General features: G+C 44.9%; 1 protein-coding gene across 3 annotated transcripts in view; it reads left to right on the top strand.

The window, feature by feature from the left end:
• Positions 1-27,531, top strand: part of CACNA1I (calcium voltage-gated channel subunit alpha1 I) — a 178,116-nt gene that overhangs the window by 61,955 nt on the left and 88,630 nt on the right. For all 3 annotated transcript variants that reach the window (XM_074871112.1, XM_074871111.1, XM_074871110.1), the window contains exons 3-4: positions 21,742-21,853; positions 22,813-22,946. In XM_074871112.1, coding sequence (XP_074727213.1) covers positions 21,742-21,853; positions 22,813-22,946 — 246 coding nt within the window. The remainder of the gene's footprint in view (positions 1-21,741; positions 21,854-22,812; positions 22,947-27,531) is intronic.

The following is a 27,531-nucleotide window of genomic DNA, read 5'->3' as shown; positions in this document are numbered from 1 at the left end:
AGGGATGAGTCCCCAGGGGAGGGCTTCCCACTTGTCCACCTGCCACCCCTGCAAGAATGAAGAAGGTAGAGGGGTAAGTCACCTGCAGGGACAAGCCTGGGCATATCAGTCCTTCTTACTCTTTGGCTGGCTGCTGTTTCTCAGAGAACAGGTGAACAACCAAGGGCCTGTGTTGGGAACCAGGCAGGACACAGGGCTGCTGCCTTCTCCCTCCATCACAGCATGGAGGAAGGGGTGAGAAACAGGACCAAACATATCAAGGGTCCTTGTTGGGCATAAGCAAACATATATCTCACTGGAGATCTCAGCAGCATGAGCTTGTTCCCATAGAGCAGTGCCTGTACCACCCCTACTCCTGTATTCTCCCCCATGCCAGTGCAATGTGGGGCAGCTGGGGGGGAGCAGAGGACAAGCTCCCTTCCAGGGCTGAGACACTGCAGGGAGAGGTACAAGTAATGGAAATGGAAATGCAAATTCTTCCTCTGAGTGGAGAAAAGGCCCCCATAAATCAGGAGTGACAGGAACACAAAGACACCATCAGGATGCATTTGCACAATCAAGGGATGTTTCATATATTGGAGACAACCAAGGCACAGCCTCCGCTCCTGAAATAAACCAAATCCTTTTTTTTTCTCATCATGAAGTAGTCTCTGAAATTCCCTGTTTGAAGAGCAACAGAAAACAGAAAGGAGATTTGAGTTAAATTTTACTCAGATGTGGCATGTTTTCTAAACCAGAGAGGAAAACATTTGTTTTAAAGGGTCAGTGAAAAACAAACAATTCCTCCCTCCCTACACATCCAGCAACATGATAGGGATCTGCGTTTTTGTTTTTTTTATCCAGATTTGATCATCTTCAAATAAATGATACCGCTGCTGAAAACCTTCATAAATGACCCTTCATAATATAATTGTGTAGTCTAGAAACAGAGTAAAGAAAGAGAGCAGAGATGCTTGAACAGAGATCCTGTCCACAGGATACCAGCAAAAGGAGCCTGACAGCATAGAGAGCTTTTCTCAGGCTTGAACCTATAACCACAGCTAAATGTTTCACCTGCCTGTGCATGGGGCTGGGCAAGCTGGAGGTGTTGCTATAGGAAGAGTTGGAAGTTTTAATCTGAAACTAGGAGTGACAGAGCTGAGTGATCAAATTTGGTCTTGCAAGCCCTGACCTGTTTTTTAGCTTCTTTCTCCGTCATGCTGTCACAAGCACCAAATCCATCCAGCTTTTTCTGTGGTAACTGATAAAACCTCTGTGTCTTGATGTCTTCCATGTTAGAGTTGAGAAAGGCTTACCAAGTGGCTTCCCTACTAGACAGTGCATGCTGGGTTTTTTCCTACTTCCATTTAAACATTCCTAAGGACCCCAGCTCCTGTGGGTGTGAGATCTTTACCCCAGACTTGATACGAGGGAGTTTTGTGCAGTTTTCAGTGTGTCTCTCAAAACCAGGTCGAGTATATCTCTGTGTTGCAGAAAAGGTGATTATGTGCAAGTGGTCTAATTAAATCGACCATAACAAATTTGAGCTCTGCTTTTGACTACAGCTGTGTGGTCCTGTCCTACATGTAGTGTGGGTTACACTGGCAAGACTGAAGCAGTTGCTGTCTTCTGTTCTCCACCCTGTCTGTCTGCTGGAGGTTTGCCCCCAGCAAGAAGGGCTGAGCTGGGTGTGTGTCTGCCCCTGTGCTGCAGTGGTTTGCAGGACAGTGCACTGAGAGATGTAAATTGGTGGAGAGCTCCACTGACTGATAGTTATGGGCTATTCCTGCCCAGGTACAAATACAGGACCCTTTTGGAAAGCCATGGGGTGGTAAGCACTGGAATTGTCCTAGTTTGTTTCTTCAAGCTGAGCCACCAGCCTCTGCTATTCCAGCTGTAGAATAGGGATTAGGCAGACAGGCTTTATGACATGATTTGGAATGGATTAAAACTTACAATTGAGTTATGCAGGTTCTGTGTTAATAAAACTGTTCCATCACACCACCACATGCTCTAAAGCACATTAGAAAGCGGCTGCATTATGAAGGACTTGGGGAATTCAGATTTGTTTTCCTGCATCTGTTTTTCCTGCCCCTGCCAGGGTCAGGTGCCATCAGCCCCACTCTACTGGGGCTGGAAGGAATCATCTCTGTTTCTAAAAGATGACTCATGATAACTTCTCTAATGCTAAATTGCTTTTTTTATTTTTTGGAGCCATTTCACAACTAGAAGGGAAGCAGGAGCATTGCTAGAAAGTGGGAGGTTCCTTCCTATGGAAGGGTGAGTCTCTCTCCCTGAATCAGGTACAAAACTCCTGAATCAGGAGGTCTGAAGCCCAGCTAGAAATTAATCTGGCTTCAGCAGTCAAGGATAACAAGAAATGTTTCTGTAAGTACATCAACAGCAAAAGAAAGACCAGGGAGACCCTCCATCCCCTGCTAGATGCAGGAGGAAACATGGTAACGAGTGATGAGGAAAAGGCTGAGGTGCTTAATGCCTTCTTTGCCTCAGTCTTCAATAACAAGACTAGTTGTACTGAGGGAATCCAGCCTCCTCAGCCAGAGGACAGAGACTGGGAGAACGACCCCCCCACAATCCAGGAGGAGATAGTCAGTGACCTACTGCATCACATAGACACACACAAGTCTATGGGACCGGATGGGATACACCCGAGGGTGCTGAAGGAGCTGGCTGGGGTGCTTGCCAAGCTGCTTTCCATCATTTACCAGCAGTCCTGGCTGACCGGGGAGATCCCGACAGACTGGAAACTGGCCAATGTGACGCCCATATATAAGAAGGGTCAGAAGGATGATCTGGGAAATTACAGGCCTGTCAGCTTGACATTCGTGCCTGGGAAGCTGATGGAGCAGCTCATCCTGAGTACCACCATACAACACATGCGGGACAACCAGATGATCAGGCCCAGTCAGCATGGGTTTATGAAAGGCAGGTCCTGCTTGACAAACCTGATCTCCTACGACAGGGCAACCTGCTTATTGGATGAGGGAAAGGCTGTGGATGTTGTCTACCTTGACTTCAGTAAGGTCTTTGACACCGTTTCCCACAGCATTCTCCTGGTGAAACTGGCTGCTCACGGCTCGGATGGGCACACGCTTCACTGGGTAAAAAACTGGCTGGATGGCCGGGCCCAAAGAGTTGTGGTGAATGGAGTTAAATCCAGTTGGTAGTCGGTCATGAGTGGTGTCCCCCAGGGCTCAGTTTTGGGGCCACTCCTGTTTAACATCTTTATTGATGATCTAGACGAAGGGATCGAGTGCACCCTCAGTAAGTTTGCAGACGACACCAAGTTGGGTGGGAGTGTTGATCGGCTCGAGGGTAGGGAGGCTCTGCAGAGAGACCTGGACAGGCTGGAGCGATGGGCTAAGGCCAACTGTAGGAGTTTCAATAAGGCCAAATGCCGGGTGCTGCACTTCGGCCACAACAACCCCCAGCAGTGCTACAGGCTTGGGGAGGAGTGGCTGGAGAGCTGCCAGTCAGAGAGGGACCTGGGGGTGTTGATTGACAGCTGGCTGAACATGAGCCAGCAGTGTGCCCAGGTGGCCAAGGCCAATGGCATCCTGGCTTGTATCAGAAATAGCGTGGCCAGCAGGGAAAGGGAAGTGATCTTACCCCTGTACTCGGCACTGGTGAGGCCGCCCCTCGATTACTGTGTTCAGTTTTGGGCCCCTCACTACAAAAAGGACATTGAATTACTCGAGTGTGTCCAGAGAAGGGCAACGAAGCTGGTGCAGGGTCTGGAGCACATGTCGTACGAGGAGCGGCTGAGGGAACTGGGGGTGTTTAGTCTGGAGAAGAGGAGGCTGAGGGGAGACCTCATCGCTCTCTACAACTACCTGAAAGGAGGTTGCAGAGAGCTGGGGATGAGTCTCTTTAACCAAGTAGTAAGAGATAGGACAAGAGGGAATGGCCTCAAATTGCACCAGGGAAGGTTTAGACTGGATATTAGGAAGCATTTCTTTACAGAACGGGTAGTCAGACATTGGAATGAGCTGCCCAGGGCAGTGGCAGAGTCCCCATCCCTGGAGGGGTTTAAGACTCGGGTTGACATAGTGCTTAGGGATATGGTGTAGTTGAGAACGGTCAGTGTGAGGTTAATGGTTGGACTAAGTGTTCTTCAAGGTCTTTTCCAACCCGGATGATTCTGTGAAAACTGACTGTGTTTCCCTGGGAATTACATGCGTTTAATGGGTTCCTGCTCTTCTCTGCTCTGGTTGCTTTATTGCAGTCTTGTGTCTCAACAGCCTGCTGATGGAACTGTTGGTGGGGACAGTGCTCTGATATGAGAAATGAGAAGCAAAAAACTGCCCCAGAGTGGTCTCAGTGACTGAAAAGGGAATGATTTAGTTCGGCTCTTCCCCTAAACAAACAGATAAACATACAGGCATGTCCACACTGCTCCCTCTTTATGTATTATGCAACAAATTAAATATGGATCCCCAAATTTATGTGCTATTGAGATTAGAGGTGTGATGGTGGGGTGGTTTGAGCCTAGAGGGCAACTGAGCACCACACAGCTGCTTGCTTACTCCCTCCTCAGGAATGGGGAGGCTCAGGAATTGAGATAAGGACAAGGATAGCTTGCCCATTATGGTCATGGGCAAAAGACAGACTCGTTAGGGGAAGAAAAGGAACATCAATTGAATTCAAACACCACCACCACTTAACAGAGGAAGACAGAAGTACAATCACATCTTAAAAACACCTTTCCCTCCCTTCTTCCCCGGCTCAGCTTTGCTCCTGATTTCTCTCCCTCCTCCCCCACAGCAACGCAGGGGGGCAGGCGATGGGGGTTGCGGTCAGTCCCTCACATGTTGTTTCTGCTGCTCCTTTCTCCTCAGGGGGAGGGCTCCTCACATTCTTCCCTCATTCCAGTGTGGGGTCCCTCTCACGGGAGACAGTCCTCCATGAACTTTCTCTGACACGAGTCCTTCCCATGGGCTGCAGTCCTTCATGAGCTGCTCCAGCATGGGTCCCTCTTGCACGTTATAGTCCTTCTGCCAAACTACAACTGTGGGTGCTTTCCACAGAGTCCTGGCCTTCTGGCACAGCCACCTGCTCTGGCATGCGGCTCTCCATGGGCTGCAGGTGGGCATCTGTTCCACCACGGACCTCCATGGGCTGCAGGGAGACAGCCTGCCCTCTCACCACAGACTGCAGGGGAATCTCTGCTCTGGCACACCTCCCCCTGCTCCTCTTCCTTTCTTCCACTGACCTCAGTGTTTGAATAGGTGTTTCCCTCACAACTTCTCCTCTCAGGTTTCCCTTCTTAAATATGTTATCACAGAGGCACAGCTACATTGCTAATTGGCTGGGCCTTGGCTAGTTGGCCTGGGTCCAAACTGGAGCCATGGGAGCTTTGAGAAGCTTCTCACGTGAGCCACCTCTGTAGCCCCTTCCCCCACTACCAAAACCACTGCCACACACACACACACACACACAAACTCAACACAGGTGGTCAAGATTTGTTGGCATCTGGAAAGGGAAGCTGGAAATGGTTTTCTAGCCCCACCTCAAATTGTCAAAGTCTTCTCTGTGTTTGGACAGTTGTTTCACTGTCTGTGCTGTGGGCTGAAATGTGGTTGCTTTACTCAGGACCTTGTCTGTGCAGCATGTTGGGGTCTGCTGGCTTCAGTGACTGTGTTTTGGACCTTGATAGTGGTAGTTACAGGGGAAGGTGCTAAAGGATCATAGGAGTTCCTTTTACGGAACATGGGGTTTCAGTGCAATGAGGATCCTTTATTGCTTTGTTTCTTTTAAATTAGGATTAATTGAAAAAAGTAAGGGAATTCTCAAACATGGGAAGAAAAGGCCTTCTCAAGAGAAAGATTAAGTTTCCAAATAGGTATGACCGGCTTAAAATAGAGGACTTTGACAATTTAAAAATAACATGTGCATCAAATGTGTCATCAAAAAGCCTGAGTATGCTAGGTGAAGAAATGAAACACTAGACAAACCATCAACATGCTGAAACGTACAGGCCTCCCCATATCAGCTGATGATTGTCCTATATCTTTGTATGTCACACATGCACAGGCATACTTCCTTTGAAAAGCTGTTATGCAGCAGCCTATAACAGGGCCAACGTAAGTCTATAATTTCTTTTTTTGTACACCTTCAAACAAAACCCTGTAAGGCAACATCCAGGAAGCTGAAAGGAGGAGTGAGACACGTGTGACTGCTAATGGGGGAGGAAAGGATCAGTCATGTGTGTGTGCAGGGAGGCTTCATGGAAATGGTCTTGGAGCATGGAGAGATAGACAAGACCAGCAAAGAGCTTTGTACATGATAGTACAGCCCAGCATGGCAATTGTCACTTGGAAATTTAAGGCTCTGTGAGGCTGAAAAGTATATTTGAAGGATTGCTAGAACTAATTACGCTGGAGAAATGAAGCTGGACTTAAACAAATGAAATTATAATAGGGGTCACCATGCACAAAATATTGGTTCATATTTGTGATTTTTTTTTTTCTCTCCGTACTCTCCTCCTCAGTCTTAGTGGCAGGTATGTGGGAAGGGTGCAGAGCAACGTGAGGTGGGGGAACTCACCTTATAAGGCTGGTGCCAGTGTACAGGGGTTTGAGCATGTGGCTGGCTCCAGACCTGGCACACCATGGCTGCCCTGGCCCCTGGCTGCTGCTTGGCAAGGGTCTCTGGCCCCATGGGGCCGCAGGACCTCTGCTGCTTGGCCATTGACAGGTGATTTGTCATGCTCCCTGATGGCAGAGGAGCTGGGAGCAGAGCTGCTTTAGGGACAGGCTGTTCTTTCCGGGAAAGTGATGGGAGCTCTTTTGCTCTCGTTTTTTGAGACTTACTGTGGGTCCTCAGCAGCTGACTCTTGTAGGCAGGCCAAGTCTGTCTTTACTATCCTGACCTACATTCTCATTTTCCTTTTCCTTCCACTTTCTGTCATAAATAGACTTAAAACTCTTTAAATGCTGTGAAGCTAAGTGGGTGCTCAAAGTGTGCCTAAGAGGAGGTTATGCTTTACATGCCACGGAGGTGCAGATGCCTACTGCTTCAGCCTCTTGCCAGATATGGTAACTTACAGAGAACTGGTGGTGCAGAGGGGTTTTCTCCTCTTCCAAACAGGTGCTACAGCAGGCCCATCCCTTCTTTTCCTCCCTGATAACTGCTGACTGCAGCTACCTGAGGGAAAATGTTTTGGTGTCTTACCTGTCTCAGACCAAAATAGACATCCTTCCTGCACAGCACAATGTCGCATGGGAACGGACATGTGAAGCAACACAAGTCCTGGCAGCAGAATGGGTGGATGCTTGAGGTACAGGTCACAGCAATGACTTCTCACCCCTCAGGCCTCTCTGCCTCCTGACTTTCCAGGAAAACTGTTCTTTTCTGCAGTTTTCTCACGTTCCTTGTCAGGTCTGACTGACTGGCTGAGTTGCCTCAGGTAAGCTGAAGTGGGACAGGCCAAGGGCTGTGGTCTGCTTCTGCTTGAAGAAGCACATGTATGTGGTCAGCAGAGTATTAGACATGTGACTAGAGGAAGAGACTCTTTCCCTCCAACTCCTAGCTTTCCTCTCCAGAGCTCTCATCAAGCACAGTAGCCTCTTGCTGATGTTCATGATGAGGACACACTTGGTACTGTCAGTTTTCATGTGCGTTGCTTTCCCAGCCAGGTGGCATTCTGGGTTTGAGAGACATCAGCTTGTGCAGGAGCACAGACACCTTCTGGTTTGGGTTTGATAGTCGCTACATTGGCTGCATAAGCTAAGTGAATGTGATGTGCAAACACGTTATGGGGAGAGAAGATAATTCTGTTTTCTACCATGCAGACAGCTGGATGTGTGATGGCCATGAGACCTGTAAGATAATTTGCCTACTGGATACAAGGATGTTAAATCTCACAAGGTATGTGAGTATATTAGAGACAGCTGTGAGGGAGCCTGTGGTTATGGTACATCTTAGTATCAGTGATATAAGAATCTGTAGGAAAGAGGCTTGAAATATAAGGGTAGATTATTAGCAAAAAAGCCTGAAGCTAAAGCTTCTACAATAGTCTTCTCTGGTACGCTGCTGACTCCATGTCTGATTGTATCTGGACAGGAAGAGTCATTCTCAGATGAAAGAAAAGATTGTGTAGAGAAAATGTGAGCTTAGTTAGGACACTGCTAAATCTATTTGGAAAGGTATACGCTGCATGTAAGGGTTAGGAGAATAAATTTGCAGAAGGTGATGGGTCTGCCAACTGCAGATATCATGAGTCTAGTAGTAGCTGGTATGTTATCTCGGGGAACAGCATATGAAGCTATTGCTCCTTGGCAGGGCTGCACTGGGCACGAAGCAGCCTTTCTAATCCACACAGAATTAACTTATTCCATATATCTGGTCACTGGTGCCCACCACTGCCGATGTTTCATCTCGCTGAGCTAGGCAGGCAGGTTATCAATAACTTGGTGTCTCTCTTTGGCTTGGTGATCTACTGATCCGGGGTTTTCAGAGGTGAAATGCATAATGACACAGCCTTCCCTGCAGTGGACCTTTGCAGGCTGCTGTGACCCAACCTGAGCCCTGTCCTCTGATGCAGAGGAGGATGGCTGGGTTTTGTACTCTGCTCACCAATATTTTGTACAAGCTGTGTCCCAGCTAAACAATCATCTTTACATCATCTTTATGGTAAAGTCACTTTACTGCTATAAGCAAAAGGGAAGTAGGCTGCTGGAAATGAGGTAGTTAAGTGGGCAGAATTTAAAGTGTATATATACTGTGGAGAGGGGGGAGGAATCTGAGGGTATCTGACTAGTGGAGAAGGCAATGAAACATGTATGGGACAATGGAAATGCAAGTGATCCTTTGGTGCTCAGTAATTAACGTGACAGAAGATGGATGGCTGTGAGACAGTGAACAGTAATCCAATGAAGGAGAGCTCCTGCAGAGTCACACAGAATTGGGGATGGTTTTTAAAAATTAAAACAAAACCAACAGTCTCATAAAGACTCTGAAAAGAGAAAGGGAAATACGTGGCATGGCTGGAAAGGATGGGGCAAAGGCTCTAACTGGTATGTCCAAAATGAAATGAGATTATTGCACATCCATAGTTTCTGACTGGAAACTATACAGGAGAAAAATAAGTTAGGCTGTAAATAAGAGGAAGAGGCATATATTTTCAGAGGCTGTCAGAAACTCAGAATAAATAGAATGTGAAGTTGAATCTATATGAAAGCAAATAGGTCACAGGAATATGAATGTGGTAATAGCAATGTACTACTAGTTCTAAATCTGAAGGGAGGTGATGAATACAACAGGCAGAAAGACATCAAAGAGGTAGCAGAACTATGCTGTACTGATGATGGAGCCTTTAGCTAGCCTGTGCTATTAGCAACTTGCCATGTAGGAGTCGCCTTTTTTGGAGCTGGTTGTTCTGCAGTCAAACAAGTCGATAATTTGTGCTTACATAGCACACCTTTATCAAAGGAACCTGGAGTCGCCCTTGAAGGGTAGCAAATTCTTTGGCAGATTGGAAAAAAGAAGGATGTGTGGGTATTAGACGGGACTTAGTCTTACACTGTCATAACTATGAGCTGAATTTTATCTTGAGATCCCAACAACTTGAGATCCCCAATGAAGGTATTAGTGGAAGACGGAGGTGGAGAGCATAGGTCTTCTGGATCCTGACTATCTGTGCACTGCAAACTGAAGAAACAGAGATCTCTCTGAATGGGTGCAGGGAGCCCTACATTTATGGTAATCTATATGCAGTACATTACTTCCCTCTATAAAGTGGAACTTGGACACTTCTTCTTTTGTTCTCAGGAAAGATTTACAGGAGAACCATTCTCCCTGTGGGCACTGTCTTCATCAAATGCAGTTGTAATTGAGATGGAGAACAATTTTAGGTCAAAGATGCTGGAGAAGAAATTGGGAGACTCTTGCTCAGTTCCCAGCTGTGCCCCATGTCTCCTATCTGCCTTTGGGTAAATCCGCTTGTTTCTCCGTGCTCTGGCTTCTTGTCTGCAAAGCAGAGATTGTAATGCATCGTTAGCCTGTCCTGTTCAGTTAGATTAAATACTCTTTGGAGCAGGATGTTTTACCGCATGTTTATGTAACATTTTGCATAATCTGAATTTGATCTTGGCTAGTGTCATCTAGGACACGTGGAGATACCTCATAAATAATACTAATAATATTTTAATATTGATACTGCTTAGCACATTCACAGCATTTAACCCACCTAAAAGAGCACTCAATACTGTCGGCATCGTGGTGACTGAGCATTAGTCATGTTGGCTCTTTTCCCTGGCATGGTGCAATCTGTCAGCTAGCCAGAAAGCTGAGAGGATTAGTGAGTATGTACTGGGTGTCAGAAACACCTAAATTTTAATGCAGTCCCAGGTAGTGACTTACTGTGTGATCTCTGGTTAATGTTTTTTCTAAAGGGGACTCCGATCTTTGGCCATCCAACTTGAGGCAATGGGAGTCAGATGCTTGGAGGCTTGGACCTTCACCATTCTTGTCATTTCTAACACAGCCACAAGTATTACATGCTCCTGAAAACCAGGTTCTAAGCAGCTTGTGCACTGAAGAACCCAAATCGGGGGCCATTTTGGAAAAACCTGCTCCTCTCCTGCTTGCTTGCTTATCCGTAACAAAGGGAAAGTATTTATGTACCTTAAGAGGTGGTTGTGGAATTCAGTAAAAGTTTATTTAGTGTTTTGAAGGAAGCACTAGATGGTTTAAATAATCTAATTTTCAGTGAGTGCTCTTTGTTGCAGGATGTAAGAGGAGGGAAGGAAGAGAAAGAGAGCAGATGTACGAGGAGAGTACTGTCACATCTGCTCATTACCACAGGGCCCCTTGTCCTCAGATGAGAAGCTTAAATAATGAGCATCTCTCCTGCGCCTCACAGGTACCTCTGTCACACGTACATGTCAGGAGCTTCCTTTTCAGGAGGCCATCCATAGCCCATTTTTTGTCCTCAAGGAGGTTCTAGCAGCTGCTGCAAGCCTCTGTGCTAGCTGGAGCTCCAAGCCTCCAGTTATCTGCAAAGGCAGATTGATTCAGTCATTTGCAATCAGTCCTTTCTCCAGGCACGTGTCCTGCAGGCCATTGGTGCCAGTTCTTCCAGCATACCCCCTGGGAACCAGGGCAAAGGGGCCAGCTATAAGCCTTCAAAATGAGGGGGAAAACGTGTATTCAAAGTAGGGGGTGGTAGCATCTTGAAACTCTGAAAATTATGAGTTTTATTTAATTACAGACAATAATGAAACAAACAACAGGAGCTCATACCCAGCTCTTCTTGTTATTGCCCTGCCTTTTGCTTAGACTGTATGCAATTTCTTCTGAGTGACCTTACTAAGCACACCCTACACTTCTGAATTAATCTTTATTTACTTTGCTGCAAAGCTTTGTCACTGCATGACTTTCTTTTCTGTACTGAAGCACTCAACAGAAAAGCCTGGTAAGCTAAGCACCAAGCACATGATTTAGTGATACTGTATGCGCTGAAAGCATCACCTATCTGGGAGAAGGGAGAAAGGCGAAGTGTCTTAATCTGTCTTTCTGCCTCTTTAATTCAGGTCTGACACTGGAGTCAGAATACCCTCTAAGATCAGTTAGCTTTGTAAACTGGCTGTCTGGAGGAGCAGGGTGCTTACTTCCACATCCTCCTCCGAGTGATGTGCTGGGGTACAGGATACTGCTTGGCACCTACAGAGAGCAGAGCCCCTTGCACAGAAGGACACATACTCCTTTTAAACTGTGAGAAGGTCCATAATCTGTCCTTTGTGCCTTCATTGTCATCTTCACGTTCCTGCAAGGTGAGATGGCCTTTGATAAAAGGTGCCGTGCACTCCCTTCAGAAGTATTTGAGTCTGTGGGTCCCTGTGAGCTCAGGTTGGACTCATGCGACCTTTGCCAGAGATAGGTGTGAAGTTGCAAAGAGTGGAAAAAGCAATCTGTAACATCTGAAAGCTAGGATGGACTAGAAAGACAACAGCGATGAGCAGAGAGACCAGTGCAAGAAAAAGGAGCAGGAAGACAGTGGGTGTTTTATGGTCTTTGTACCTTCACTGCCGGTGAGGTTTCTTCTACCTGTTTTCTTCTCCAGGGAAACGGCTTACTTTTTGAAGACAGATGTTTCCTCCATCTCTTTGTACTTTTTGTAAAGTAGTAGGGGAGAAAAATAACCTTCAAAAGCAACACCCAGGACCCACATCTGTCTGTCCTCCACATGTCTGTGCTGTAGTCCTGGGGAGGTGACCCCCAGCCCTCCAAGCCTGGTCAGTGACAGGCAGCTGCATAGCAGTGCTTGTTTCAGGAGGTTCATTGAAATATCTTCTTTGTGCCCCACAGACTGTTTCCCAAGGCCCACTGAGCCTAAAACCCACATCAAGAGGACAAAACCCACACCTATAAAGCACCAGAAAGTAAGATTAGAAAACATCCCTTTAATCGGAAGGTGAAAGTTGTGCTGGAAATGGAAGGAGTTGACCATGCTTTTGCAGCCAACTTTCCCTCCTTCATATGTGCTGCTTTTCACCTGTTTGCCTTAGTGAGCTACCAGAGGGCTCATCTGTTAGGCTTGAGGGGCACAATGTGGTTTCACCAAAACCAGTGGGAGGCAGGCATCTGTATGCTGTAAAAGATCCCACAAAATGTTCTTGTGCATCCTTAAGGGCCTGCATGTCTTCCAAAATCTGGCCCTTTGTTCCTGGTTCCTGAAGAAACATTTATTCATGTCTTCATGCTGTTTCATTCCAAACATTTAAGCATTTCTTTCCACTAGAGTGGAGGAAGGAGAGCTCTGGAAAGAAAAAGAGAAAGAGACCAAGGCAGAAGAAAAAAAACCCAAAACAAAGCAGAAAACATTAGAGCAGTAGGGAGGGGAAAAAGCAGTGCTGTCCATTTTTTTTTTTTTTTTTTAATTCTCTTACTTTCTCTGCTATTCTAAACCCATTATCACTAGTTCTTTCCTCCTCTCTTTCTTGAAGTTGAGTCACACAGACACTGCTATTAGAGTGTATATTTATTAGGTGGATATGTCTAGTGGACCCACCCAATATAAGGACCCCATTCAAACCTATCATGACATGGAGGCCAAAGAAAGGACTGCAGTACTGCCAAACATGGCAAAACTATTACATCAGTTTTTCAGGTGCTGGGGAAGACTTACACAGCTTTGGATGGTGTTTCTGGGAGGCAGGGCAACAAAGCACAGAAGCAAAGTGGGAGCATTTGGAGAGATTTTGATATTTTTTGCAAAGCATTTTGTGTTTTTTACACTTTGGAATGAAATTTCCACCAAGTAAGCTTGGCCATATCCAGATTAAATCAGATAAAAAGCCAACAAAAAATCCCCTTCTGTCTCAGGCTGTGGTTTGAGAATAGTGACTCTATCAGCCTCTCTAGTCTTCTCACTTCATGGGGTCATGCATGATGCAGCCCTGTATCAAAGCATTCAGCTGCCCCATTCAAATTCAGATTTCGTTACTCTGGAGCACACTGCTAATTCAAATCACTCTTGGAGTGCAAATGCCTTCCTGCCTTGGCCTGCCAAGTTCAGGCCTTCTCTAGAGCAGAGGTCCAACTGAGTGCAAAAACAAAGATTAACTCTTCCGAGATCCCTACCTTGCCACTGATATCAGTATGGAATTGCCTCCACAAAGTGAAATACCAGTAAGTAGTAAGAGCTTTACAGTCTGGATCCTAGTTTTGAGGTTCAGGGAATTTCATCTGGTGGTACTTCCCTGATCTCTGTTACTCCTACAGCTCCATCTGCAGCAGGAAGCAGCTGCTGAACCTGCCACTTTGAATAGGAGATTTTGGAGCAAAATTCTTTCAATTGCTGTATGGCATAATAATGTTCCAAGCTGCAGTCCTATCACCTCATGCTGTGGCCTTGTTGAAGCTCCTAATGTGAAGCCAGGTCAGGTTTTGGATGTCGATCTTCAAGACAGAGCCAGAATGCTGCAGGAGGCACCATTTGAGAGTCAGCAGGAGGTGTGATTCCTCAAGTCAGTCCTGAACTGATCCCACAGCATGGTGGAGTATTGCTTTGCTGGCAAGTAAGACATGCAGTTGCAGTCCCAGCCATCTGAGGATATTAAAAAGCTCTTTCTCCAGGAACAGTCATTACCTCTAATACCCTGCTCAAGTTTAAATTTGGGTAATTACTTTTTTCTGACCTAAAAAAAGATTCTTGGGGTTTTTTTTTCTAGATACTATATTTTTTTTTTTCATGCTTCCTATAGTAAACAGCTTTGTAGGAATGTCACGCACTGTTAAACAGATGCTCTGTTGCACCCTGAAAGCTAGATGCAATTTGGAGGTGGGTCATTATCAGTAGAGAATCTCTGAGGCCCAGATGCTACAGACAGGAGGTAGTCATTAATAGTAGGGCTGTGTAGCAGCATTGATGCATGGTATTTGTGAGATAATTGAATAATTAGCAGTGGGATCTGCACACCTCTTCTAAAGCAACCTGGTGTTTTCTTCAGAAGACAATGTATACCTATCCAGGTGGTGTGATAACCAGCCAGAATTCTTGGCATAACTCACTCTGGCTTTAGGACCAATGGGCTCTCCTGTGGTCAACGTAGTGAAAAGCATTATCAAGAAGCCTTGCTTTTTCTCTGCAGCCTCTTGTTTGATTGGGGCCCCCCCGTGGCCTCTTGTGGCCCTACATGAGGTCAGAGCTCTTGTGTTGGCTTCCTATTTCTGGAATATCTAAAGACTTGTCTCAATGCATTAATACCTCTGTTTGCTCTTCAGATTCCTTCTTAGCCTCTTAATCTCCATTGTATGTTTTTCCCACCAGAGGTTAAATTTCTTTCTATTAGTTTTGGTTTTGCTGGACTTGAGAGTTTAATAGATGCAATTAGCAGGTTTGAATAAATCACTATGGGAATAATTTTAAGAAATGAGAAATTTGCTTCATTTTGTTTCTGTAATGAAAAAAACCAACAAATTTCCAAAAGGCATCTTCAATGCTTGCCTAACTCTGCAGGGGGATATGACATGGTGTATGAGATACAACTGACTGACTTCTCATTAGTATCTAAGCTAAACCTGAATTTGAGCTACATGCAGCCAAAAGCCTGTGCGGCCTGGTACAGGACCTGCTTCCTGAGCAGTCCTGGGAAGTTAGACTGATCAGAGAGGCTGACCTGTGGTGCTTTGGTTTCTTGGTATTTATCTGGTTTAATATGGATATGACTGAGTCTTTTTCTTTTCTAATGAATCTGTTCTTGATGTAAAGTCCTTTCTAAAGGGCAGAAACATGGAAACATTTCCAAGCATTTAAAATCTTTCTATTGTCTCCCTCTTCTGTAGCTTCTTGTCCTACCTCCCAGTAACACCATCACAAGTTGTATAAGTCTTCCCTAGCGCCTCTCAAATCGAAAACAGTCTTTCTGTGTTTGGCAGAACTGCACTCCTTTCCTTGGCACCAATATTGTGAAAGACTTGAAGACCTTAGTGATGCTGTCTAAAGCTCAGGTGCTCCTCTTTCATGAGAAGAGTGTATAAATGATGACATGATGAAAGCAAACGTGTACAAGAGATTACATGACATGGGAACACCTAGAGCATGTTGACCTTGAGGGCTTGCAAAAAGGCTTTATAAATTGCCCTCTGGCTTGACTGCCATGAAATCCCAGCATTGCAATGCTAGGTATTGACCTTTAATTTCCAATTGACTCAGAACTCAAAAAAAGAGAGTTCTAAGGTCAAAAAACCACAACCTTTTCTCTGTAATGTTGAAACATTTCTTTGCACTAAAAAAGACAAAGAAGAAATGTTTCAGCCTTTCCAAAATAGGATTTTTAAAGCTTTTTGTTCTGAGAAATGTTTTGATTGTTTTGATCTATTTGAACACAAACACATTTTGAGATGTATTTTCCTCTGAGCATCAGATGTTACATTCAACTTTTTCTAGTGGGTTAGCTTAACAGATTGAGGCTGAAGAGAAAGAACCCTGTTGCTTCTGTTGGCTTGTTTCGTAGAAAAAGACCATGAAACTCCTATGCATCAGCATAGAGGGGAAAAAAACAAGTGAGTAGTGATAAGAAAAAAGTAGGAGGGGAAAAAAAACAACCCTCCCCTGTGAGGGCATCTGCAAAAGCCAACAGCAGTGAGGGAGAGAAAATAGACACTTCTTTCTCTGGAGCTACTGTTTCTCTGACCTTCCCAACACAAATCCCTCCTTCCATTATAAATGAAATATTAACTGTCCTGTTGCAGTTACAGAATCCTAGTGACTTCTTGCAGGAGGGTCACAAAGCAGGGAAGGAACACTCCACTGTCCTTAGCTTACTTCAAAAGGAGGGAAAGAAAATGCAGTCACCGCAAACTGGAATCACAGGCTGCAGCCATTTAGCTGGTGAGATGAGGAGTAGGTGGAGAGGAGCCCAGAGGGGAAGCAGAGAAGAGTGATCATGCAAATGTGATGTCTCACCTGTGGGGTGCTCAGAGCTGTGCCTGCTTGGCACCAGCTTGGAGGGGGGAGGCCACAAGGAGTTGTGTGCATGGGTGATCAGTGTTTGGGATGCATTGCATAGGGCTCCATGTTTCCAGTTCAGTCACTGCTCTACTGCAGCAGGCTCTTCTCTCTGTTTTGAGGCAGGAGCAGGTGCTGCCATGACCAGCCACACCACAGGGCTCACTTTTTCCCCCTGCTGTAGGTGTTTTGTAGCCAAGGCATTTCTACTGCAGGTTAAACAGGTCTGAGATATTCAAGACCTGAATTGGCACAAGGCGTACCCTATGAGTGGTTCGAAGATAGCAACAGGAAAGGCTGAGGGATTGTCATGATTATAAAGCTTATATATTTTCTGCACTGTTAGGAGTGACAGCCACTGGGGAGCTCTTAGTGCCTGGTGTACTCTTACTCTTTAGCTGATGATGGAGAAAGAGGAGAGGGGACCCCAAAGTATTGTTTTGTTTTGCTCTATTGTATTTTTGTTAGTGATAAAAAGCAGAGATTGAGGCTGATCCCAAGAACATTAAGTGGTACCCAGTTTTCCAGGTGCAAGCTATTTACAGCTCCAATATAGCATACCTTGCTTCTGCTATTTATCATTCAGAAATTGAGCCCAAAATCTTTGCCTCTATCCCATCACCTGTTTCTAACATGACTATGTGTAATGCAAGATGATGTTATCAAGCACTAGTGCAACATGTCCAGCTCCCAGAAACACTTGTAGATCTCCTTAACTATGCTGTGACTTATGTCTTTCAGCCCTGACTCCATCCCAGATGGTTTGGGGTGAATGATGGTTCTTTCATGGTGTATGCTGGTGATGCATATCCCCCTTGAGTCTCTCCCCATCCCAGGTTTGCTCTGTCTATTGGAAAACATGATGGAGGGTCAATGGATACATGGTGGTTGTCTCTGGCCAGAAGCTGGCCAGGCACTGCTCAGGGTGTAGAGGGACAAGGATGGCACCAATCAGCAAAGCAAAGTGTCACTGCCACAGGCAGGCACCAACTATAGAACCAATACAAGGAAATGTGTTTTAGGCAAAATATAATTAACCTAGATATAGATCTTGATGCCACAAGACAGTGCTGAAGGCAAGAGCTTAAGAGGACTTTTACAAGGAGGAGACATTTATGTGGCTAATGAGAATAGCCCATGGTTAAAGGAGTCAGGAAACCTTTCTCGTTCATGGTTTTTCATTTTTCAGATGAGTGCCATGGCCCCTTTATCTGTAAGGGCTTGAATCAGCTGTGAACCGTCACTGTTAAGGAAAAAAGCCTCCCTTTAAGGGCAAGCTATTAATAGTGGATTGCTGTGGGTTTTGTGGTACCTTTCTCTGAAGCATCTTGTGGTGACTGAGAGGAGCTGACCATAGGCAGAAATGCCTGGGTCTCCTTTTAGTTTCCAAAACCCATTGGAGGCCCCCAACCTTGCTGGGAAAGATGTTGGGAGTGGGGCTGTGGGAAGGAAGGGCTGGGGCGGGGGGAAAGCATGTGCATGGGTTCACTTGTAATTAGGAGATTTGCACTTTGAAAGAATTTAATTAATAATGAAACTTCTGACTGAATGATGCAGATTGTGAAGACCAGCTTTGTCGGCAGCTGAAATTAATTACAGGCTCAGGCACAGGGAAAAGGAGGGGGTGAAAGATGCAGGGAGGGGGAGGCATCACCGAAAGAAAGATGATAAACCTGGCTGCAGGCTGTTGCTGTGGTGACGGGAGGCAGTCGCTGTGGATGACAGCGGTGACACATTGAAGGCAGCGGGTACTTCTGATTACCCCCTCCACCGACCCAAGCAGGCAGCAACCTCTGCCGACTCCGGGCAGGAAATGTTCCAGTTTTCTTCTTGCACTTTCTTACTCTCCGCTGCAGGTTGGATGTGCCTTTTCAGGGTCCCTGTCTGCTCTGAAAGGAAAACTATAGGGTTTTCCTAACCAGCTTTTCCTAACATTGCTTTAATGGCCTGGGAGCAACCAGAGATTCAGCAGTGTCTTTGGGAAGCCTGGACAATGCTGGCAAACTTTCAGAGAGCTGGTATCCAAAAAGTAGGGGAGGAGAAATTTGAGTGCAGCTGGCCACAGCTTTTTGAGCAGGAAGATGAGGGCCTTGTACATCTGGCCCAAACTGCAATATTTTTGGGAGTGCTCGCTGTGGCTGGCCAGGTCTTGTGCTTTGGGGTCTTGTCAGCTGCCCGAAGGCACCCTGCTGTGATCTGCGTGGCCTGGAGGGGGGCACTGCAAGGGGAGCAAGAGGAGCAAAGGGAGCACGGAAGCATCCTGACCACCCATGCATTGCTGCTGCCAAAGCATGTGCACAGAAGTGTAGATCTGTATGAGATAAGCCCCTGACTTTGAGCTCCTTTGCCTGAACTCCCTGAATTTGGTTGCAGTTAGAGAGTAGTACTCTCTGCCCCCAGGTCTCTTGTGTCATGTTTTCTGGATGTTTGCCGAAGAAGGAAAAAAACCCTGGCTTTTAAAACAATTTCTGTTTTTAATTTTTTATGTATTAATTTCATACAGGGCTGTTCTAAGCACTGGCTCTGTCCGTATCTCTCTTGACTGCCTTATGCTAAGGGAGAGGGACTTTTGCTGCCATTGGCTCAGCCTACACCAAAACACTGTTGGCCCCTTGAAGAGTGTTATTCAGCACTGATCCCTCTGTCAGTGTTTCATTGATGCTGCCTTTCCAGTAGCTGTCAAAGCACCTGCTGCAAAACGGAAAGGCTGAGAGAGCTGGGACTGCTCAGCCTGGAGAAGAGAAGGCTCAGGGGGATAAATACCTGATGGGAGGAGTATAAAGGAGACAGACTGCTCAGTGCCAGTGACAGGGCAAGAGGCAACGGGCACAGCCTGAAACATGGGATATCCATTTTAAACATAAGAAAACACTTTTTCACTGTGTAGACAGTCAAACACTGGAACAGGTTGCCCAGAGAGCAAGGATGGTGCCTCCATCCTTGGAGATATTCAAAACCCAACTGGAAGTGCCCCTGAGCAATCTGCTGTAGTTGATGCTACTTTGAGCAGGTGTCTTGGACAAGATGACCTCCAGAGGTGTCTTCCACCTTTAACCATTCTGTGGTTCTGTAATTCTGTGAAAGATGATGCCGAACGGATTTTGAAAAGTCCAGAAGAGAATTGCAGTCTTACCCAAATACCCTGTGGGAGTTAATGTAAACCTCTCCGATTGCTTTCCTGGGCTTTGGATCAGATCATTAAAGATACATGTAAGAGAGAGAAAGGTGGAAAGTTGAAGTTGTGTTGTGTAGACCTCTGAGGGCAAACATCCTATTCATGTCCTTTTGGTGTATTCCTCTCAGAAAAGGCTTCTGGTTTTTGAAGCCTACATTGAGGGTGGGCTCCACATGCATCACTTTGTACAGCACCTGGGATTAACTTAGTGAGGGATAGTGATGACATGTTCTTGAAATCACCTCATAGCATGATTGGCACAGTAGAGCTGATGCCCTGCTCTTGTCTGATTTTTCAACTGAAAGTAGCTAACCAAAAACCAGGTGAAGCAGAAGAGAAAGAATTAATAATCTTCTAGAACAGAATGTGCATGTTAGTCATGAATCAGTCAGAGAATGAACATGGAAGAGTTGCTCAGAATGAACCACAGATGGTGAGTGTCTTTCAGAAGTGACCAGAGATACAAGCCACCATTTTGGATTCAGTTCTGCAAGGACTGAAAATGGGTGCACTCAGTCAATGGGTTGTATTTTAAATGGATAATTTCTTGGCTTTGTTATTTTAAATAAATAAAAAAAATGTCTGAAAATGGAAACTGAGCAGATATGTTTGAAGTGTGTTTAAAATACCCAAGAAGGATGGTTCTGCCAGAAGTTGAAGGTCCATTCTAATTAGATCTACATTACTGCTTTGCAGTGCTAACCCTGGAAAGATATCACAGATACATGTCCACTTTTAGAGCTAAAATACTGTAAATGAGTTCTTAGATAAGTGTGTATTAGGTCTTAAGACTCCTTCAGGAGGAGAGGGATGGTGAAAAGGAGAGAGGTAGAGGGTGTGGAGAGCACAGAGAAGGTCACACAAATAGACCATTTTTATCCTCTTCTGTAACATATAAATGAAGTGGCACTTTATGAAATTAAAAGGCAACAAATTAAAAATAAATAGGAGGAAACAATTTTTAATGTAAAGTATAATTAGCCAGTGTAGCTCATGGTTGCCAACTATTATCAAAGCAGATATTTTAGTAAGATTATCAACAAAGGATTCAAATGAATAAGCAAAGCATCTGCAGGGACACCAGTGTAGCTGAGAAAACAATTATAAGGGCTATCAATACTCATGCTTTAGGGCATAAACAGATCACCAACTGGGGTCAGAAATGCAATTTCCCCCCATGGTTACTGAATAACTTAATTAGGCACATTGTGGAGTTTTATCCAGCATGGGTCACTGCTGTAAGCAGAATAATAGATTAGATGGACCACTGATCTCTTCTAATATGGCAACTCTTCATCTCTAAGTTCTTCCCAGAAGGGAAAGAGTGAGACTTCTAGCCTTGTGTTGTACCCCCTTCCCAGAAGAGGAATCACTAGACTCACACAAAGATCCAGCTGTTCATTTTCCTTTAGATCCCTAGATCATAGAATCATAGTGGTTTGGGTTGGAAGAGACCTTAAAGATCATCTAGTTCCAAACACCCCTGCCAGGGCAGGGAGACCTTTCACTAGATCAGGTTGTTCAAAGCCCTGTCCAACCTGGCCTTGAACGCTTCCAGGGCGGGGGCATCCACAACTTCTCTAGGCAACCTGTTCCAGTGCCTCACCACCCTCACAGTAAAGAATTTCTTCCTAATATCTAATCTAAGTCTACACTCTTTCAGTTTTAAAACAGTTACCCCTCATCCTATTGCTACTCTGCCTGATAAAGAGTCCCCCTCCATCTTTCTTGTAGACCTCCTTTAAGTACTGGAAGAGATCTCAGAGAGATCTCTGATGTGTTTGAGTATAGGCCACCAAGAAAAGGATCTTCCATTTATTTAGAAGAGTCAGTAAACCAACGAGGGAAGGTACTCAGCAAACCAACAGGAGAGGAGCAAGCATGTGTTTAACTATGGAAATGATTTGACTTTATATAGATACCGTAGGCCTTTGTGCTACCCCCACTTTCCTCTTTTCCTCAGGAACTGAGAGGGAAAAACATAAGAATGTAATAAATCAGCCTATCAGCAGTTGTTATTTCCCTTAGTCTTCCCTTTTTGTTACCCCAAGCCTTGAGCAAGCTTATCTCAGCCATGATGTTTTTACAGAAGCTTTCCTTGACTCTTTTCCACCTGGTTTGAGTGTGTTAGCATGATGGTGATTTTGTTAAACTGCGTTACCCTGGGGATGTACCAGCCGTGTGAGGATATGGACTGCCTTTCTGACAGGTGTAAAATCTTGCAGGTAAGACGTCTTCCTTCTTGTTGTGATGGTGCCTCAGTTTATGTCACAAATTTTCATGCATGCTTTTGTTCAGCCTGTGGGCAGCACTTTTCCAGACAGGTTGGCAAGCATGTCTCTGGCAGGAAGTAAAATGGCAAGAGCTTACTTTGAGAAGGTGAATGGGGTGAAAGAGAGATAACGAATGAAGTTTACTTATGACCATGCAAGGCCACAGGATCAGGATAACCTTCCTGATCCTGTGCATAAGCAGGGACTTCCTCACATAGACAGCTACAAGATGTATAGCTCAGAGGTAAGCCAGGGAGAAATAACTAAGGTTAGAGAATCCAGGCAGGAGAGAATAGCAGCCCACAATGCATTTGCTACTTACTCTTAGGAGCAAGGGTACTACTGAGTCCACAGGTAATGTGGCATTCAGGATGCCTAAACAGAGAAGAAATAGAAGGTATGCTAAGAAGGGACATGGGTACATCCAGCCTACAAATGCACTAGCTGTGCTTGCTGCTTCCCCATAAAGAAGGTGACAGCAAAGGTTGTCACCTATAGTGCTGCTGAGGCTGCGAAGTTCAGATATCTGAAGCCTCCATCTGTGATTGGTATGCGCTGTCCTCAGCTGAGCCATTTACAGCAGGGTGATGAGGAATCCCTCCTGGGAGACCTTGGAAGGGATGGTCTTTCCCTGGCCAGGTTTGGACTGGCTCGTGCTAAGCCAGCACATCCTTTCAGGTCCATGTAAGGAGCGTATGTCAATTCCTTAACCCATGGGGAAAAATAAAACTATAAAAGCCCGTTGCTTACTTTAACAACAGGAAGCTGTGATGCCAGGGCTGCATGGAAGAAGCTTTTCCAGGCTTCCTCTAACTCATTTTCAGAAGTACTGAAATTTGTATTTATCTCACATTCTGTGTGTTAAGGCTGAGAATGCTTATCAAATGTACTCTTGGGTTTCTGTTTGGCAGGTATTTGATGATTTCATCTTCATCTTCTTTGCTATGGAAATGGTCTTAAAGATGGTGGCTCTGGGGATCTTTGGCAAGAAGTGTTACCTTGGAGATACCTGGAACCGTCTGGATTTCTTCATCGTCATGGCTGGGTAGGTTGATAGTTTCTGGGGTTTTTCATTCTGTGTTTGCTAGAGTCTTGCATGGAACAGAAATGATGTAACTGAGTGGAAAGTTTCCACTCTGGTGCTGCTCTGGTACATCTGCTGAACTGGAATCAGACATGCTGGGGTTAGCAGTCTATGGAAGAAACAGTAGAAAAGGTAGCTTATCTCTCCAGGTGATATGCAGCCATCTATCTCGCACAACTTCACTAGAGGGTGTTAATTTGTACAGCTGAAGAGCTAGCCCAGAAACTTTAAAAAAAAAAAAAAAAGTCTGAGTGGAACAGGTGTAACCTTTACCAGAACCAAGCTAGCTTCTCTGTTTCCAGCAGCAGTGTTTCAAGAGTAGGAATGTAATTTTTGTTACTCTGGGCTTTTTGTCTTTGTATTGCACTGGGCTTACCCATGGTACTATTGGGACAGGTTGACATTTGAGTGTTTTTTACAACAAAGTTGCTATGGTGAAGCTCTGATTTGAGCATGTATGAAGAGGAAAGCTTACCAGGATTTGCCTATTGAATCAGAGCAAAATGTCCATCTCTGATACCAGTGGCCATGTGGTTTTTTTGGAATTTATCAATTTTCAATTAGATTGCCTTGTGGTATACTAAAAAAAAAAAAAAAGTCAGAAATAAATATGTAATATTGCTGTTCTCACAGCAAACAAGTGAACGTCTTTTCAGAGAGAAACCCACACTTTCCTTTTTCTCCTAGCAAGGAATTAGCTGCATTTGTTGTAACCTGGAAGTGTGCGTATTGCTGACTGAGCCAGCAGTGAGTTTGAGCTCACTTTTCAGACTTTTCCCCTGTGGTGCAGAGCAGTACTGTCTTTATATTTGCTTTTGACACAGTTCTTCTATAGCAAGACTTGGAAGTCATTCCCTCTGGAGGGGCATATAATTGTTTGCTTCTTGGGGGAGCAGAGATTTTCAAACTCAGTTCATTTGGAAAAGTTTGAAAGCTGATTCTCATCCAGCTTATGCATGAAAGGAGGACAGGCAGATGAAAGCTGTAGCTTTTTCTGAATTAACACAACATGTGTGAGATGGGAAAATCTTTCTTGTGGCTGAGCCTGCTGTGATGAGCATCTGATTTAAAATGGCCTGGCATGGGGACTGTGAGTTCATCAGGAAAGGGTAAGTTAAAGTACCTGACATATGGTGGTGAGAAAAGACAGATCATTGTATGTTCTAGCCTGAGCTCCTGGTGGTAAAATTACTGGTGACTGGATGCAAGGAGAGCAAGACCCTACCACAGCAGCCTTTGAGGAGGAAAGGGAAGAATAGTGTGTTTGAAGGGGGGACCTTGGAGCCCATGGTGCTCCTCTGTGTGGGTGATGTGCTGTGGTATGCTGGGAGGAAGGCTTTTCTAGGTGGGCACAGGATCCCTAGCATATGGGGTAAAAGGCTTGGACACTGGGGAAGTCTTCCTCTGCCTGGTGTCCCTGCGAGCATGCTATCTGGAGAGATGAAGAAATCAGTGGGGCAATGCTAAATGAAAGAGGTTGAGCTCAAGTGCTTATTCCATGCAGGAAACAAGTGAAATCCATGCTACTTAGGTGAGAAGGCAGTAAACTCCATTTATATGTTTCTCTCTGTCACCACTGCTGGCAGAAATTTGAGGAGAGAGTCTTTTGTGCATCTGATAGCAGTACTAGGAAAAAAGCTCATATCTGAACTCCTTTCAATGCCAAGGAGACTTAGAATCAACTCCTTAGGTGTAAAATAGCCAGTGTGGAGGACTTTTCATTTCAGATCCAAAACTGAAAGAAATTTGTTTCCTGATTTCTATACAATTGTCCTCATGAGGTGTCAGGCTGAAATGATAGTAATCTCATTAGAATATGTGATCTCAAAAGACTTCTGCTAAAGAAAGATTTTTCCATTTAGTTATATAGAACTAATGACTATATAATGTATTTTGAGTTATAAAAGCTTGTGGTTATTAATTCATTATTCTTTGAAATTCATTAAAATTGTCTGCACTGTTTAAATCAAATCCAAGGCTCAAACTTGCCCTTACATACAGACTGTAGGCTTTTATTTAACCTTAAATTTAAGCACCAAGCTTTATCCTGAGTGTTCCCACACCTGGATCATGGCTTCAGCTTACTGTGGGTCCAGATGCTGCTTTAGCCTTCTGACTAAGAGAAGACATCCTGCATTAGGTCTTGCATCTTTTCTCCATGCCAGTGAGTTAAATCCTGATCAGATGCTAATCAGTTTTCTCTAAGGGCCTTCTCCTTTTCATGGTCCTGGACTTTCATTGCCTGCAAGGGAGGTCATAAATTTGTCTCTCAAGGAAACGTCCGTGATGTTAGGAAGTGATGCACTACCTAGAAGATGTGCAGATTCTCTCAATTTTAAGAATAAGGACTGTACTTCCTAGCCCCTTCTCTTCCCTTCTCCCTTTTCAACTAAACACTGAGGCAGCAAAGGTTGAAAGAATAAACTGTAGCATGGAAAAGCAAAGTGCAGGCAAGGGACTGCTCTGTCAGGCATTCCTGGGCAGCTGAGATACCTCTATCTGGCTAGCTGCATGACAGTGTGTTTTATCAAAGAGCATAATGACGATTTGCTGCTATTGCCCCAGACGGCGTTTTGGTTACATAAACCATGTATTCAGGCATTCATTTGTAGTTTTCTCCTCACTTCCTTGGAAAGCCAGAAGCTATAGTTTTAGTTAGCTGAATTCCCTCACATGGCCCTGCCCTGCTTGCCCCTGCTCCCCACGCAACCCAGCAGCTCAAGGAGGAAGACTCCATTGTCACTAAAAATGTTCAGTTTCCATGGCGATAGGAGCTGACATCACCAGAACTTTCTCCCCTCTTGCACATTCCCTCCCCCAACCACCTTCAACACCATTTTTTCAGAAAGGATTAGAAAAAAAACCCAAACAGTCCTAAGTCAACACTCTCCTCCATTGTTCCCCTTGGAGCTCCTAAAACTGAGTGAGGTAATTTGGGTTGAAAAATGCTGATGCCCTTGTGCCCACAAGCAGTCAGGGCTGCAGATTCAGCTTGCCGATGCTCCAGTTCCCAACTGCTCGCTGGCAACAGGAGGTTGCAGGTTCCCAGACATTTCAAGCAGACTGTGCTCATTACCAGCTGTCCTGGTAGGAGTCCCTCTTCCCCTGCATTTGTGATTAGGTCTTGTCTGTCGTCATTTGTTTCCCACAATGATGGGTGCATTTGGAGAGCTTGATCTGAGGCAGCTTCAGAGGGCAGCTTCCTAAAGTTGAGAGCCTACTATGTTTTGAAAGTTAGCTAATGTGCACACTAATCATATTGGAAATGTCAGCCAGTGTCTATATGTGCGTGATTTTAGGAGAAGAGTCACTTATTTCTGGGATAGTACTCATCAACTTTTTAAGCCAGGCAGTTCTCTAGCAAAAAGAGGAAGCAATTTCTCCTGGTTGCTCTACTCTGTGAAGCAGTTGTGTTTGTGTGCAGTTGGAGATGATGCCACTGTCCTTCTGGAAAGGGAGATGTCCCTTCCCATGACTCTGTCCTGAGGGTCCCCATGCAAGGAGTGAATTCATACAACCTGCCTGGGCTTGGGGGCATTAATTCCATTGAGTGAGTAGTTGTTTTGCCTCTCTTGAGCCAAATGCTGTAATTAACGATCTGTGGTGGGAATTATGTCTGTCTCTGCCCTCTTCTGCAGCATCCCCACAACATGATCCGGTATGCAATTTACTTCTGTAAATAGGTAGGTAGGTTAAGGAGGAGAGGGCTTCACTATGTGACTGGGGGGATGATTGTGTTTACAAGTGTGTGCCCAAAATATGTCCAAAATCTGTCCTTAACTACTTGCTGCATGGAGTCCAGTGGCTGAGGAGAGGCTGATCTACCTTTCAGAGAATGCACCGACTTTGCCTCTCTCCATTATCACACTGGAATTTGCCACATAGATCTCATAAGCTGTGGTCAAATCCCATCCTGACCTCACCTTTGATGAAAAGAATGGCACGACTTGTATATTTTGGCATTTTGAGACATAACTTGCAGTGTTTTTTAACAGCTTTTAAAAGTGGTGGACATCAGAACAAGACACAGTACTCTGTGTAGCTGCTTCAGTGCCTTCAGTGGTAACACTGTCCCTCTGTTCTAGCCTGAAATTTCCTAGTTCCTACTGTCAAGCATTGCAGTAGCCCACCTGATCAATTGCAGCAGCTCCCTAACAATTCATTCAGCTGCTTTCTCTACTGGCTCCCAGCTTGGTTGGTTGGGGTTTTTTCCTCTCAGTCTCCTCTTCTGAAGAGAGAAAATCCCTTCCTATTAGTAGGAACAGAAAGCTTTGTTCCTAGATGTATGCTGTTCCATTTGTTCACGCAGGAATATGTATTATTTGCATTTCCAAAGCAGCTCATACTGTTCTATATCGCTGACTTGTTCTCTTCATTTCTTTTCTGTTCTCCCAAAAATATGCTTCAACTGCAAAATCCACCAGTGATTTTATTTTTTTTTTTTTTTTAATTTTCTGCTAGGTTGTGATAAATAAATAAAGAACAGAGCAACAAGAATTCTGCATTACAGAAGTACATCTGCTCATGAATGAGTCCCCATTTACTG

The sequence above is a fragment of the Strix uralensis genome, chromosome 5 (assembly GCF_047716275.1).
Source record: "Strix uralensis isolate ZFMK-TIS-50842 chromosome 5, bStrUra1, whole genome shotgun sequence".
In the NCBI taxonomy this organism is placed as follows: domain Eukaryota; kingdom Metazoa; phylum Chordata; class Aves; order Strigiformes; family Strigidae; genus Strix; species Strix uralensis.
This window is presented reverse-complemented; position numbering and strand designations above follow the sequence as displayed.